Source organism: Lampetra planeri, chromosome 39 (assembly GCF_965212315.1).
Source record: "Lampetra planeri chromosome 39, kcLamPlan1.2.h2, whole genome shotgun sequence".
Lineage (NCBI taxonomy): Eukaryota > Metazoa > Chordata > Hyperoartia > Petromyzontiformes > Petromyzontidae > Lampetra > Lampetra planeri.
The window spans coordinates 3,017,295-3,033,915 of NC_136145.1; the positions used below are offsets into that span (position 1 = coordinate 3,017,295).

At 47.6% G+C, this 16,621-nt stretch overlaps 1 protein-coding gene across 2 annotated transcripts in view; it reads right to left on the reverse strand.

Annotated features, from left to right (window-relative positions):
• The window catches only part of LOC144731489 (E3 ubiquitin-protein ligase NEDD4-like), a 125,890-nt gene extending 110,944 nt beyond the window's left edge, over nucleotides 1–14,946 (reverse strand). The window contains exon 1 of one of the 2 annotated variants that reach the window (XM_078612577.1): nucleotides 14,788–14,944. In XM_078612577.1, the coding sequence (XP_078468703.1) occupies nucleotides 14,788–14,832 (45 nt within the window). In that variant the 5' untranslated portion in view covers nucleotides 14,833–14,944. Of the gene's footprint in view, nucleotides 1–14,787 lie in introns of both variants that reach the window. The other variant, XM_078612579.1, reaches the window with a different exon arrangement.
• Nucleotides 14,947–16,621: the final 1,675 nt, after the last annotated feature.

Sequence of the window (16,621 nt, forward strand, 5' to 3'; positions counted from 1 at the left end):
AATAACACGCCACATTATTTCGACCGCGACGCTGGCAGACGTGGCGTAATCTTCTTCGAGTGACGTCGCGGGGATCTTTAACGTCCACCCCCCCACCCCCCCCTGAAACGGACGCGCGTCATATTCACGGTTGATTGCACCCCGCGGTATTGACCAGGGCGGCCTGGCGGATTCCGACCGCGAAGCTCTGCAACAAGCGTGGCACGTCACCGCCCACGCGTGGAATGTCGTTTGAGATCAAAACCGCGTGGCTGGCGGCGCGGTCGAACTGGCAGTCGGACGAGACGCAGGGAGAGACGAGGGTGGATCTTTGGCCGTGTCACGGTGCGTCCGATTCATCTTCTCATTCCTGGCATTTGTGTGGAGCGCGACTTCCACTCACTCCTGTCCTGGGCCATTGCCCCTACACCCACTCCAGAGTCCTTCAAAGACAAAGATCCCCCATGAAGAATGTAACAGACTGTTGGAGCAAGTGCTGTTAGCAAGCACCTATGAAGGCCGTCACGCCACATGACGGGGGGGGGGGGTGGCCAGCACTACCCCGGCCGCCTTTGTCTCCCCTGGGGCTATGTTTACACATCGCACCAGGTGCTTATTTTAAGGCTTAGTCGACCTAGGGCAGGACCGGTACCGGTTCAGATAATCTGTCGCTGTTGGTGGCCATGAACGGGAATCGAATTTGTGTTGTCAGGTTCGTAGCACAGCGCGCTGACCGCTACACTGCCACTCTCCACACTCCTTCCCCAATGGCGGAGCCAGGATTTTCAGGTAGGGGGGGAGGAAACCCCTCCAGCAATGAAAAATGATAGAAGAGTTGTTAGTAAGTAAGGACTTGTCCCTTGCTTTTTATTCGACGCGTGTGCGGCGATGCCGAAGCCATCGATCGAGGGTCGAATTCGAACCGCGTGTGATCGGCATCGCGCTCGCTGAAGGTGTTTGCCTTCAGGGAAGTCGTGTACTGTATACGCAACTGCGCACAATTCTGAGTCACTTATAACTGCTTTGCCGTTACTTATTGCCAATTATGGACTCAGACTATTGTCCTATCATCTCATAGAGTCCCTGGCACGTAATAATATGCTACACAGTGGCAGTGGGGGTCGCAAAATGCCGATTTATTACTAATAAACCCCAATGATACGATCAAAATTAGGGATTACGATTGGATCATTGGGGGGGCACGTGCCACCCCCCACTGGCTCTGCCAGTGTCCTTCCCACCGCCCGAAGCACCTGACAACTCCTGGCCACCCGAGTAAACTTTCTTTCAGCTTTTCTGAGACGGCTAACACGATGTGTCCATTCGTCGATTTAAATTGATCCTTGCACGCATGGAACGGTGCATCAAAGTGCGACTCGCACAACATGCTCGTGCACCTGTAGGCTAATACAACCGAGCAGACAAACAGCGTAGGCAGAACATGCGAGACCAACAGACACGCGAGAGACGGTACAATCGAGACGGGAGAGTGCAGACGAGACAGACAGAACGACACGAGGCAGTACAAAGGAAGGCGGCACACACAAAAACTGACAACAGCACAAACGAGATCAAGTACAAAATCGAGACGCACGGCGATGGGCAATGCACACGATCCCAACGGTGCAAACAAGGCAGTAAGTTCTACATTTGAAGCTTTCGTGACTGCAAGGATTCATATTCTTAGGTTTTTACGGTAAAGTCACGTAGGTAAAAAAATAAAATTAATAAAAGAAAAATAAAAGAAAAATCACGACGTTTCGGAGGCAACACAAGCTTCCGTCTTCAGGTGGAACCGTCGCAGCACGATTGCTGTATCAAGTAAATGAGAAATTCCAAGCGTGCTATGACGGTTCCACCTGAAGACGGAAGCTTGTGTTGCCTCCGAAACTTCGTGATTTTATTTTTATTTTATTTTACTTCTATTAATTGAAATTTAAAATTTTTACCTACGTGACTTTACCGAAAAAAACCTAAGGCAGTAAGTACTTCACGGGGCAAAGCGTAGAATCGATTGGCGAATTAATTTGCGACTGCCGGAACTCCGAGCGCCGCGACTCCCCGCCACGGCGGCACGCAAAGGGGCCCGCGGGAATGAAAGTCATCGCGGTGATCCGCACAGAGCGACGCTCTCGAAGCGGTTCCCATTACCGCACCGATCGATGGGCTTTGCGACGAGCCCACCTTCTGTCCGGCACCGTGGAGGAAAACGTTGCCCGCGCGGTCCGGGCAGCGCGCAAGGCGGAGCGAGATCGTTCGTGAGAAGCGCCGGGCGCGTGGAAATCGATACGGCCGCTTCGCCTCCACGCTGCCTATTACCGCCATAACGGAGTGGGGTAAATTATTCAAGCTCCGGTATCACCCCCCGTCGCGCGTTATTAATTCATGATTTTTTTTGTTATTAATAAAATATACCTCCACAATACATAACCCATCACATGGCCGCCCGCTCGCCAAGCCCCATCGATGAAAGCGGCTCTTGCCCAGGCCACGCTCCGCTCGCTCGCCGGCTCAAACCATAACCCGTGCCCCCCTCAGCCCCAATCCTATTCCCTAATCCTAAACCTCCCCAACCCTAAATCCTTACCCCCTAACCCCGAAACGCAATGCCTACCCCCGCGCGACACACGGACAAAATCAATCGCACGCAGCTCTGGCCAATGCGCCCTGGAGCCTGCACTTCGGAATCGGAATCGAAATCTGTATTTGTATTTGACACTGGAGGAATCCGATAATACATAAAGCTCTTTTTTCACATATGTCCAGGACTTGCCCAGGTGCTGGGTTATAGAGAGCAAGAGAGCTGGGTGTGGTGGGGGGCGGAAAGCAGACTATGGGCCCCCCAATTTCTTTCCTTTCCCCAGGGCCCATGCCAACCACATGCCACCACTGTCAACCAGCGTCACAGCTGCTGCTGCTGCAGCTGCAGCTGCTGCTGCTGGTGGTGGTGTGCGCTCAATAGATCATTCAACCGTGGGGCTGCTGCGTTCATTCCGAGGGTATTTTCGAACTTGGCCACTTCCCTTGATGGCGCCCGGCTCGACGTATTGTGGTGTGCGGTGTGGGCGACTGAGGATGGAGCCGCTCCAATAAATAACTTCAGCTCAGATCCATCGTGGTCGGTCCCTTGACACGACAGGCCCTGGCCGCACGCGCGGGGTGTCCGTTACCCATCGAGTGGGACAGAAAACTCTAAATTCTTCAGTCCCTGGGCTTTCGATCTGCCGCAAAGCTTATGGGCAGCCGTAAACCGCATCGGAATGAACCACGCCACGTGCGGGTACTTGATGCACAAATAGAACATTTAAATTAATGCGGTGTGCGATTACGGTCACCACCCAGCACAGAACCACGGAACGCGTAACGACTGGATGCCCTATTCACAAATACGAAGGAGAAGGCGTCGTCACAGCGATGATGCGCCACTCCGTTCTCTGTCCCACTAGATGGTTAACGGACACGCGCACTCGCTCAGACACGCTTGGCATGTTGGCAGGGCCCCTCCTGGGCGCCACGGTGGCGAGATGTTAACTACCTCGCCTGGTACGCAGGAGGTTGTAGGTTCGATCCCGACCCTGATGCACGTCTGTTCTTCCCGTGGTCACGTGGGTTTTCTCCGGGTCTTTCGGTTTATTTCACCCCCCCACCCCCCACATTTATAAACGCGCGTTTAGGTTATTTGACCGCTATACATTTCCACGTGATCAGCCAATTCGTTGAGCTGTCATTCGTGGCCAGGTCGCTTCTGAAAAAGAGCTGTACAGCTCAGTGGGCCTTACCTGGTGAAATAAAAATTGTCAAAAAAAAATGTGTCCGCTACTCCTGATGCAATCATCTGGCTCAACCACGTCAGTGTCAATATACAGTTGTTGCTCTCCATCAACATTGGCAGTACAAAGAAGACGAAGAATAAGGAATACGATAGAATGCTGCAGTTTAAACCGGGTTAATTCAAATCTGTATATAATGGCAAAAAGCCACCGCACCAAAATAACACACAAGCGCATCGAGGACCCACAATGCACTTCTCTGACAGGAACCGCTGGTGGGCACAGCACAGAACAGCTCTGTATGTGTGTATGTAGAACTTCTTTGGCACCGTACGTATCCAACCGTGCTAATCGAAGGTGCGGGGGAAGAACAACAAAAAGCTCTAACGAGAGTAACATTGCGAATTCGCTTTCTATGCGTCTCACGCCTAAATCGGGCGTTGTTAAACCATCACTGGTAAACCGGTAACCGTTTTCATAAAATGATGACCGGTTCTGAAAAATCAGGAAATGGTTTTCAGTTTCCAGTGCAATTGAGTAACAGATGCACCGATTGGCGCTGTATATGAAGGCCCACTTCGCTACAGAGCACTTTTTCAGTAGCGACGTGGCCACAAATGATAGCTCAACGAATGGTTCATCACGTGGAAATTTATAGCAGCCAAATACGCAATATGAGAGAGTACAAACAGCACGGTGGGGTAAGTCACCACACGGTCAATTCACCCTCGCATCTCAATGAAAAGTTATAGGTGCAGCCCTGAAAGTGTTCGCTGACGCCACTACTGACGGAAGAGGCCTCCGCTAGACTGAGCTCTCACGGGGAAATGTTCTTCTACTCTTTCAGGCTGAACACGTTTATACTGCTCGGTGAGCAGAGGCTGGTTGGGAGATTCGCGAACCTCGCCCCGTGATTTCAACTGACGCGCCAGGAGATGGAAAAGTCAAGCCACAGCCTAATTGTGGCCACACAATCCGAAACTGTGGACCGTGCAAGTAAACCCACTGTAGTATGCGCTCCTTCAACAGAGCAGAAGTAGCAAAACTACACGAACTCTCTCCTCGCTATCAGACTTTGACATGGGCAATTCGCTGCTCCTGAAACCATATTGTTGCCATCCTCAAAAGAGTCAAATATAATTAATAAGCTGCGTTTTTTTCTCAAAAGCACTGAAACCCACGTTTTTCCACCTCCATCCTTTTGATCCAGGTCCAACTGACCTAGGTACTCACACACTGCTGTGTTTTCCAGCCGTGTCCCTCCGACAGATATCTCTGATGGTGTGCGCATCCACCGCCCTTTTGCCAATACACTGCTGGATGGAGTCTCGCTAGCCATGGGGATCTCCTGACGCCAGCACCAGGGCTAATTCAACATGATCAAACGTTCATGCTGGGCTCACATATTACAGTCACATCTATGGAGATAAAACTTCTCATCTCATTCCGACAATGCATACAAAGCGGTCAGGTTGAAGGTTGATCCATCGTTCACCGATTCACAAGAGTGACTCGCTAACCAGCGGCCAGTTCCCTCCTCATCACTCTTCTATCCTTACTCCCATGATTAATGTTCCCGTGAACTTCACTCATTGATTCCTCCACCTACATGAAGGACTTGGTCTACCAGACACTCACCGTGTTTCATCTCATCTGCACTGTGTTCCACCACCACCACAATGCAGGTCACAACACACCGACTCACTCGCCAACTCACTCGCCAACTCACTCATCCATGAAACAGATTTAGTTTTTTTGGGTTAGATCGCGTAAATGATTTTTTGGCCGCGAAAGCCTACGTATTAAACTCACTCACTCACTCACCCACTCACCACACTGCAGGTCACAACACTTATCTTTCTGCTTCTCCCCTCGTACCAGGGGCGGTTTCTTCATTAGGGCGATTGGGCGACGCACCACCAATGTGTGAAAGGGACTTTTTCAATCACATTAACAATCTCATTCAACCACAGAGCTATGCTAGCCGTTACTGTGCCTCTGGATATAGTCCAATCAGCGTCATGTCACGTTCTGTGGAGTACCGCCTCTTTTTGGGCGATTTCACTCCGGCTGAGAATCGCCCCGTGTGGTCCCATAGACTTACATTCAAAGATGTTTTTTCTCAAAGGGCGGGCGCTGCAATGCATTCTCTATGGCTTCCGGGAGGGCTCGCACTAACGTGCTTACGTCATCATACGTAAGCACGTTTCAGTCAACAAAATTATTTGTCGCCACCTAGTGGAATCTTTAATAAAATAAACTGAGTGGATTGTAATAATAGTGAGTATAGAAACAAACAAGATGTATTGTAAGAGTCACTTTATTTTTCATTAATATTAAAGAAGTGAAGTTGCCTTTACATGCTTAAGCTGTTAATTTATCCATTGCATGGGTGGACCTTATCCTTATCAATCATCCAGACATTTGCCCCCTCTGAGAGATTTTGCAGGAGCCGCCACTGCCTCGTACTGCTCCACTCTGGAATTCCCTCCATTCGTCTCTCTGTCCATGGTCTCGTGACGTTGTCCAATTCACGCAACGTACAAACCCGTCTTCTACCACTTTGATGATGGTGGTGTTTTTTTTGTTCCTGGTCCCTTGTCATTTCGGGGTCTTTGGGCCTGTGCTGAGTGACTGTGATTTTTTTTTTTAAACCCAATATATCCAACACTACCGAATGTAATTCAGCTTCATTTTAAATAAATTACGAGTATGTTAATTGGCGGGCTGGTTAGATATCACTGGCCACCAGGGTTGCCACCTGCTCTGGTCTTTCCCAGAATAGTTCTATATGTTGAGGCGACTGCTGATGTCCTGGGGAAACTGTAGTCTTCCCAAAGTCCCAGTTTTCCCAGCTGCATACTATTACACATGCAGTTCTCCCCACCTTCAGTTCTGCTCCTGCGAGATATTATTATTATTTCCGTCATATGTCCAAGTTTTTTTGCAGCTCAGAGGTGGCAACTACGAGTGAACAACTCCACACCCCATGCCTTGAATATTTACACATACAGCCCCTTTTACCAAACCACTGTTGGCACGTCTTGTTGTTTGTCTTTGCCACTGATCCGTTTCGGCAGATTCACAGCACAGTTCGGTTAACCACCGCGCACCGTCGCTTGACCACATCTCTACCGGCACGGCACTCTCACCGTGGACGCAGGTCGGCAACAACCGTGCCACCCTGCGCCACCCAGCATCGAATGCCGCATTACGCTCCAAACCGTCGCGTTGACCCCGACAGTGCAATTCGTTGTTGTTGATGGTGGTCGTGGCGGTGGCGAGCGGTGGTGTGGCGTTTAGCGCTACGCACCCGGCGACCCGAGTTCGATTCCCACTCACGGCCAACACCGTTGACGATTATCTGAACCGGCCCTGGGCATCCCCTAGGTCGACTCAAATGAGTACCTGGTGCAGTGTGTAAACCTCGCCGCCGGGGAGACAAAGGCGGCCGGGCGTGGTGTTGGCCACCCACCCCCTCGTGTGGCGTGCTGGCCTTCATAAGTGCTACTCACTTACAGCACTTGCCCCAACAGTCTGTTCAGGATATACGGGAGATCTTTGTCTTTTGGTTATAAGTTTACTTTCTGTAACCAGGTGAGACCCACGATGGGTCATATGCAAGAGTGGCCTAGCTCACCAAAAAGACAAACGTAAAAACATATAAATAAATAATAATCAGCAATGAAGCGATTAGCAATCGGAACAAATAAATAAATAACCCCGCTGCATCTCACGAGGAGCAGAAAACAGTGCAAAGATAAATCATGTTAAATCGGAGCTAAATATGACATTCCCTGAAGCGCAAATCAGCTGGGTCAGATTACCTCCGGATTAACCACGGCGCAAACGGCAAAACAATCAGCCCCAGAAACATGAAACAGATAAGGGTTGACGACCCTGGTACTAATGTGTAAAACAAGGCCGTAGCCATGGAGTCAACATTGGGGGGGACCAAATCTTCCAGGGGGTCTGCAGGTCCCCCCCCCCCCCCCAATAAAAAAAAAATCTAAATTTGAAAACGAATTTCCTGCCATTTCCTGCCTAACACGTGTTGGACTTTTAATACAATTTTTACAATAATGTCTAATAGTGTATTGCTGTTTTTTTCTTTTTTACCTTTTCTTGTTTCATTGTATGTAATGGCAGAGATTAGGGATTCATAAAGTACAACCATAACCACACTCATATAAACAGAAATCTATGCATTGTTAAATGAAGACAAGTCCAGATATTGTGGCCAAGGTTTAGCAAATTGTTGTTTTTATTTACATAGAATCGCAATTATTATTTTTTAAAATATTTTATAGTAATATATTGGGGGGGACATTTTGAGCTTATTTGAATATTGAGGGGGGGGGATGTCCCCCCCCCCCCCAATATATATTATAATTACAGCCTTTGTGTAAAGAACATGGACATTGGTCAAAAGCAAAAGTGGTGGTGGTAGTGGCAGTGGGTCACGTGGTAGCAGTGCAGCGGTCTTCATGCCACCCTCCCGCGTGTCGCGACCACCGCTGCCGCGTGTGCCGCCGCATTCATTACCGCTAATGACCTCTCACGGTGTGAGCTAGAGGGGCTCCAGCGCGCGCGTGTGTTCGGTCACCCCCCCCCCCCCCCGATTTCCATGGCCCAGTTAGGCATTACCGGTCGCTAACCATTAGCAGTTACCACGAGCTAAAGACAAAGACCACCAACCCCTCCACCCCCGTATCGCCTGGAACAGACTGTAGGGGCAAGTGCTGTTAACGAGCACCTATGAAGGCCGGCACGGCACACGAGGATGAACACCCACGCCTCGCCGTCTTTGTCTCCCTCGTGGCGATGTTTACACGCAGCACCTCGATTGATTTAAGGCTGAGTCGCCTTAGGGGAGGCAGAGAACCGGTTAAAATATTTGCCACAACCACTCCCGTAATGCCAACCGCACGCATACACGGAACTGCAATAAATTGTAATCGTATCCAGCGTCTTCTTGGTTCTTTCGGTAAAGTCACGTAGAAGGGAAGTAATAAAATAATAATTTATTATTTTAGTATTTTCCTTCTACGTAAAAAAATAATAATTTATTATTTTAGTACTTCCCTTCTACGTGACTTTACCGAAAGAACCAAGAAGATGAATCCCTGCAGTCACGAAAGCTTTAAATCGAAACGTATCCAGCGTGTTCGAGGATTCACGTTTGGGGCCGTCCATAAATGACGTCATGCGATTTTGGACGCGTGAGGTCGCATAACACCGCATGGCACGACGTCGAACCATCACGCACACCTGCCAATGTCACGCGAAATCACGGATCATCGTCAGATTTGCACGAATTGTCACGTGCCACCATCATATGGCTCCATCGGAATCTTTAGAATGGGAATATTTATTTTTTGACTGGAGGAATCCGATGAGCTATGAAGCTTATTTTCAAAGATGTCCAGTCGTGCCAGGTTAAGCAAGTTACAGCAAGTTTTGTTTTATTGTATTGTTGTCGTTGTAACGCGCTGACCAACACCCCTACTGGGCATCTGCGAATAACACCTTCTTATAATAATAATAGGGTTTCCCCTTTTTTCTGGCAACAAAACAGCTGTGTTAAGATGTTAAAACACCAAACTGAAACCTTTTGCAAGGATTCATGTCTGCATCAACCACATATACTTGTGGTGAAAATACAAACAAAAAACATGCTCTGACAGTATGTGCATTTTCTTGGTTCTTTCAGTAAAGTCACGTAGAAGGGAAGTAATAAAATAATAAAAATAAAACATAATAAAATAATATAATATAATAAAATAATATAATAACGTAACTTTACGTGACTTTACCGAAATAACCAAGAAGATGAATCCCTGCAGTCACGAAAGCTTTAAATCGAAGTATGTGCATTGTCTTTTAAGCTGATTGGTCCACACCAGAGACAGCTTTCTTGAGAGCTATAGGGGACCGTCCATGAATGACGTCACGCGACTTTGGCCGATTTTTGACCCCCCTCCCCCCCTCGTCACACGGCGTCACAAACAGTCAGACCCCTCTCAAATATGACGTCACAAAGCTCTGCCCCCCCCCCCCCCAAAAAAAAAACATATTTCTATTTTGAAAATAAAACATGCTTCAAATCACTTCAAACTATTGTCATTGTAGTGCGTATTTAATGTGGCGCTGCACTCTGATGTTGTAGGAGAAAACACGTATTAAAAAGGAGGCGTTGGAAAGCTTAAATTTAGCATAAATTCACTCGAAAATATTAAACATCTAACTAAAACTGCAGATGTTCAGAATATTATATTGAAATGCTCCTATAATTATAAAATATTAAAAGTAATTATAACTATAAAAAAATACTTGAAACTTTGTGGTAGAACGAAGAAAAATGGAGAGTACAATTATAACAATCACATATTCATTCCACATAAAGAAAAGCCCTGGTAGAATCATTAGAATCAAAATGTTTAATAACGATCATCCAAAAAATTTACAAAATGTATGCTTCTCCATTCTCACATGGAGAAGCAAAATGCTCCTTTATGGAATAACTATAAGGTGACCTTAGTAAATTTAAATAATCAAATAGGTAATCATAAAAATTCATCAAAATTAGTGTTATTATAACAATTATATTTAATTAACATTTATTTAAAGTTGCGAATTTTCATGTGACGTCACATTCCTCAAACCCACCTTCCCCCCCTCCTCACGTATCGTCACAAATGTCTGACCCCCCCCCCCCCCTCGGTGCGTGACGTCATTTATGGACGGCCCCTAGTCTCAAACAGTATTAGACCAGAGGACGCCAAAAGGCGAACAGCACAACTACAATGCCACTATCAGGACATTGAGAGCTCGGGGTGAGCAGCAACATCATGGGACCTCCTTTGCCAGTATCAAAATCTCCATATATATAAAAGGCAAAGTTGTGATTATGTGTGTCTGTTCAAAATGTTTAGCGTACTTCCCGACATGCAACAAACTTGAAATTTGCCATGTGGGTACTTTCCAGACTGTACACCATGCCAAAATTATAAAAATGCACTTAATATTTTTTTTGGGGGGGGGGAGCTCAATAATGCATATAATTTTTTGCACGGCAAGTGAGCTGTGACTTCAAATCTGTCACGTGACCCGCGCATGTGGAAGCGTAACGCATTGTAGTGTAGCGGTTAGCGCGCTGCGCTACGAACCCTGCGACCGAGTTCGATTCCTGCTCACGGCCACCACCGGTGACGATTATTTGAACCGGTCCTGGGCCTCCCCTAGGTCGATTCAGCCTCAAACGAGTAAGTGGTGTGGGAACATCGCCACTGGGGGTGTGTTTAATCCAAGTCCCGGGCGAAGCCGGGTAGTACAGCGAGACTAAGAATAGGTTTCCCACTTTTTTCTGGCACTAAAAAGGGGAAAACCTATTCTTATATTGTTATACTGGCAAAGGAGGTCCCATGATGAAAGAGCTTGATGGCTCATCAGATTCCTCCTGCAGTCTAAATATAGATTCTGATATAAAGACGCTGACATCACCGTGCTCATTTCATTATTACAACCATGAGCCTGTGGTTGAAATTCCACATTCATATGACGGGACCGAGTTCATCCATGTCCATGTAACAACCACTGCTCGACTTCCTGCAATACGGTACACATTTTATCCACCGTGGAGGACTCAAGGAACGAATATTGATGACCCCTTGACCGGGATTTGAACTCACGGCCCTCCTGGTTGTGGGTCAAGAGTGCCTGACCGCAGCTCACACGAAGCCTCTGCGTAGCCGACACAAAGGAGTGATCATTTATTTGCGGCCAAAAATAAGAATCGGAGCCAACTTTTCTTTTTCGAATTCGCTAACAACAACAACAAAAACCCCCTAAATATTTAAAGAGCCGCAATGCATGCGCGTGACGTCACAAAAGCAGTCCGCCTTGAAGAGCCCCAACGGAGCAGGTTTCCGACCCCTGGTCCGAGGCGACGAGTTTGGCAGAATTGTGCCCGTGTCACCGTGTGGCTGTGTGTACACAACAAGGCGACCCCTTTGTACACACAATGGGGCATGAGGCGGCGGCGGCTGGGTGGTGGCTGGGGCTCACCCTCGCAATACATTCGGTTCTCGCGTTACAAGCGGAACAACAAACTCCGTCGAACGCATCAGCGTAAGTGGCACGAGGTTACCGACGATGGCGATAGGCGACGTGCGGTGAACTCGTGGGTGATGCAGGCTCGCGTGCCATCGCGGGCAAACAGTTTCGTCACACAGGGCTTCTCGTCGGCCGGGTCGCGTTTGGGGTCATTCGACCCAGGACGTATCCCCGCGCTCGTCACAGTTCATCAAGTGAACCTCTCGCTGTGGCTGTGGCCACCGGCGTGCGAGTTGTCACATTGAGTGCGGTGGTGGGGTGGTGAATACAACGGAAAGGCCTTCACCAGCCTGCACTGAACAGCTTCATCCAATAAAATTGACAAATACTGTAACTGAACATCATGCTAATTTGACGCAAATACCATAGCAATACAGCACGTGCATGCTGTATACCACCCTTAACTACCACACACGTACCACAGAAATATACCTTCATACAAATACACTACACAAATATACCATAATATATACCACACAGATGATGTACGTGCGGTATGTGTATACATTCCTCCAATTTTTTTTTTATCACACATACCATACGTGAATATATACAAACATGCAATACAGATATGCCAAATATACCGCACATATATACCCTACGCGCAAACATAATACCCAATGTTGCCACACACACACACTGCACACACACACATACACCAAACAGCTCTACCCACCCATCCACACCCGACAGATACACCACTCGGATACACCCCACTGATAGACCACCCATCCACAGCTCTCACAGATACACACCACAAACACCACACACAATCACACACACACACATACCACGACGCAATAACACATGCGACAATGATGATGATGATGATAAGAAAAATATATCATCTATCATAATTGCGGCTATTGCCTGACATGTCCAATAAGCATGATCGCCATAAATTACCTCTCATAGATGATGATGATGCGATAGCTCTGTGTGACGTTGTTGATATTTGTTCGTAGTGATTATGCAAAGTTGTATGATGATGATGATGCAAAGCTGCGTGATGATGATGATGATGGCTCAGCTTGATGATGATGTTGTTGTGACCGCTAAGCGTGGTGATGCTATTGTGACGGCTCATCGTGGTGGTTGGTGATGGTTGTGATGATGGTTCAATGAAATGATGATGATGGTGGTGGTATGACGCCTCGCTGTAACGAGGCAATGGTTCTGGGTGTGTCTCGCCGTGTTTACTAATGCTCTACGATAGCAATCGGAACGTTAAGAATTCGGCAACACGCTGGGACACATGCACACAGATCTACAAAGACAAAGACTTTGATCGCCCGCATAGCTTGACATAGAATGTTGGGGCAAGTGTTGTTAGCGAGCACCTATTACGGTCGGCACGGCACACGAGGGGGAGGGTGGTTCTGTGGCGAGCACCATGCTCGCCCCCCCCCCATTGTTTCCAGAGTGGTGATGTTTACACATCACACCAATACTCGTACAAGGACGCGTCAGTTCAGATATTAATCCCTGATGCTAGCCGTGAGCGGGATTCTAACTCGGATTGTCGAGTTCAGAGCGCAGAGAGCTGAGCACTACATCCTTTTAAAAGCCCGTTGGGACAATTGCTGTTAGCGAGCACACGCATATATACAGAGACAGAGATCCCCCGTATAGCCTTAACAGACTGTAGGGGCAAGTGCTGTTAGCGAGCACCTATGAAGGCCGGAACGGTACACGAAGGGGGTGGGGTGGCCAGCACCACGCCCGACCGCCTTTGTCTCCCCAGTGGCGATGTTTACACACCGCTACAAGGTACTCATTTGAGGCTGAGTCGACCTAGGGGAGGCCCAGGACCGGTTCAGATAATCGTCACTGGGTGTTGGCCGTGAACGGGAATCGAACCTGGGTCGCCAGGTTCATAGCGCAGCGCGCTAACCACTGCACCACCGCTCCCCAACCACGCAGACACAGAGATATACGATGTCGCCAAAGACACACAGATGTACAGATGTACTACATGTGAACATAGACACGCATACATGCCAAAGCACAGGCATACACCGTACACAAATACAGGCATAAACAGACGCACACCTACACAATATACACACATAGACAGGTTCAAGATGCACGCATAAGCATCTAGAAGCACACAGACAACACCTGCCCAGACATCCGCACAGACACACACGTATACCATTCAAACAAATGCAGATGCACACACACAGACACAAATGCACAAACACAGATGCACACATCCGCACAGATGCGCACAGATGCACACACACACACAAAGACAACGACAAACATCCCCGTATAGCCAGACGGTTGTGGCAGGTGCTGTTGGCGAGCACCTATGAAGTCCGGCACGACACACGAGGAGGTGGGTGGCCAGCACCACGCCCGGCCTCCTTTGTCTCCCCAGTGTTGACGTTGACACTGCACCAAATACTCAATTTTAGGCTGAGTGGACCTAGGGGAGGCCCAGGACCGGTTCAGGTAATCGTGACTGTTGTTGATCGTGCGGGGAAATCGAACACGGGTCCACCGTGTACACGTAGCGCAGTGCGCTAACCACTGCACCACCGCTCCCCGCAAAATACAAAGACAGCCAGATGCGAGATGCACACCCGCAAAGATGCACACACACGGACATGCCACATCCATTCACGCACGCACACACATGGACGCACTCGCACAGACACACACACACAGATGCAGTGTACTGTTACGTGGATAATATTGTTGCATCCACCGACCATCCATGGATCCATAAATCGCCCATTCCAAATGCCAGCATTACTTACCCACGTGTATTCCCCGCCGTACCAATTATACAGCAATTCCCGCCACCAATATAGACAGGTGAGGTGACGGATTCTCACCTGCACAGGTGCATCGCGACCACCACCAGCCTCTAAGCCCCTACCTCTAACCCCAGCAAGCAACGTTCCGTAACACGCACCTCGAAATCCTGCGGGCCGTACACCACATCGGGCAGGGCTGCCATGCCGCCCGCCTGCCCTGCCTGCCCGGCCCGGCGCGGCGTGGATGGAGAAAAGGGGGCAGGAGGGGCACGCGAGATGACACGGAGCAGATGCGAGCGCAATCACGAGGATTCCCAAGCGGGCAGATGGAGCCCATGCCTCTTGCCACGCCCACTGTGGGCTCACGGTGACGCCCACCGAGGAGGAAAGCTCCGCCCATCAAGAGCCGTGAACCATGCACTCCCACACCGCACCCACGAAATGCAACCCCAATTATTGCTATACTCATCTTCTTGGTTCTTTCGGTAAAGTCACGTAGAAGGGAAATAATAAAATAATAAAAATAAAACATAATAAAGGGAAGTAATAAAATAATAAAAATAAAACATTATTAAATTCTCACGACGTTTCGGCCACAACGCAAGCCGCCGTCCTCAGGTGAAGAACAGGTCTGAAGAACAGGTCTGTCTTCACCTGAGGACGGCTGCTTGTGTTGTGGCCGAAACGTCGTGAGAATTTTATAATGTTTTATTTTTATTATTTTATTGTTTCCCTTCTACGTGACTTTACCGAAAGAACCAAGAAGATGAATCCCTGCAGTCACGAAAGCTTTAAATCGATATTTTTATACTCTTAGGTTTTTTCGGTAAAGTCACGCAGGTAAAAAATAAAATAAAAATTAATAGAAGTAATAATAGAAATAAAATAATAAATCACGACGTTTCGGAGGCAACACAAGTCTCCGTCATCAGGTGGGACCGTCACAGCTAAAATTACTGCATCATTACTGCACCTGATGACGGAGACTTGTGTTGCCTCCGAAACGTCGTGATTTATTATTTTATTTCTATTATTATTTCTATTATTTTTATTATCATTATTTTAACTACGTGACTTTACCGAAAAAAACTAAGAGTATGAATCCTTGCAGTCACGAAAGCTTCAAATCTAGGACCCAATTATTTTGGTGGTACTGCGTTGGGCAGTGGTGCACAAAAATATATAAGAAGACTTTCGGGCAATGTTCCTTTAATTAATGTAATTTTTTTCTGTTAGCAAGTGCTGTATAAGAAGATAAAATAAAACTAGTTTTAAGTTATCTGCCATAATGATAATGTGGTTTTCCCCTTTCTGGCAATAAAACAGGTGTGGTACGATGTTAAAACACCAAACTGAAACCTTTGCATGGAATCATGTCTGCATTAACCACAATACTTGTGGTAAACATGCAAAGAAACGAAACATTATCTGCCATAAATTCCCGTACCCGAATTGTAAGGGTTTCAGGAATTTAAAAATTAAAACGTGGAAGTATATGTGGTCCCAACGTTTTTTGCCAGCCCTTTTTAATCCTCTTGAAATGCTACTTAGGCCCAGGATATATCACTCAGTCCATTATGTTAATAAGTATTACGTTGACCTCACTGCAACATTATTTCCAAAAATGCCACGCGCCAGCAGGATTTTTTTTTTACTTTTAATGCAAATACGTTGATATTTCCTATTAATACGCCAATTAAAATTATAACTGTTCATTCGGAAACATTTGTAAAAATTGTAAAGTACCATTTTTTATCACGCACTTTGTCTCTCTGGCCTCTCTCTATTTGCAGAAGACTCATTTCCTAAAACGTCGCCTGTTATATTGTTGTCTTTTCAAGGCCCCAGTGTTTATGAACGAACATGTTGAGCTTGCAAGGGTTATTGGTGCTCGCGTCTAATGGGCGCGGCTCCATGCAAACTAGACCCCGAGGTGAAGCCCCTATCCAATCGAGGGGGCGGACCTTGCTCCTAGCCACGCCCATCTTGTCG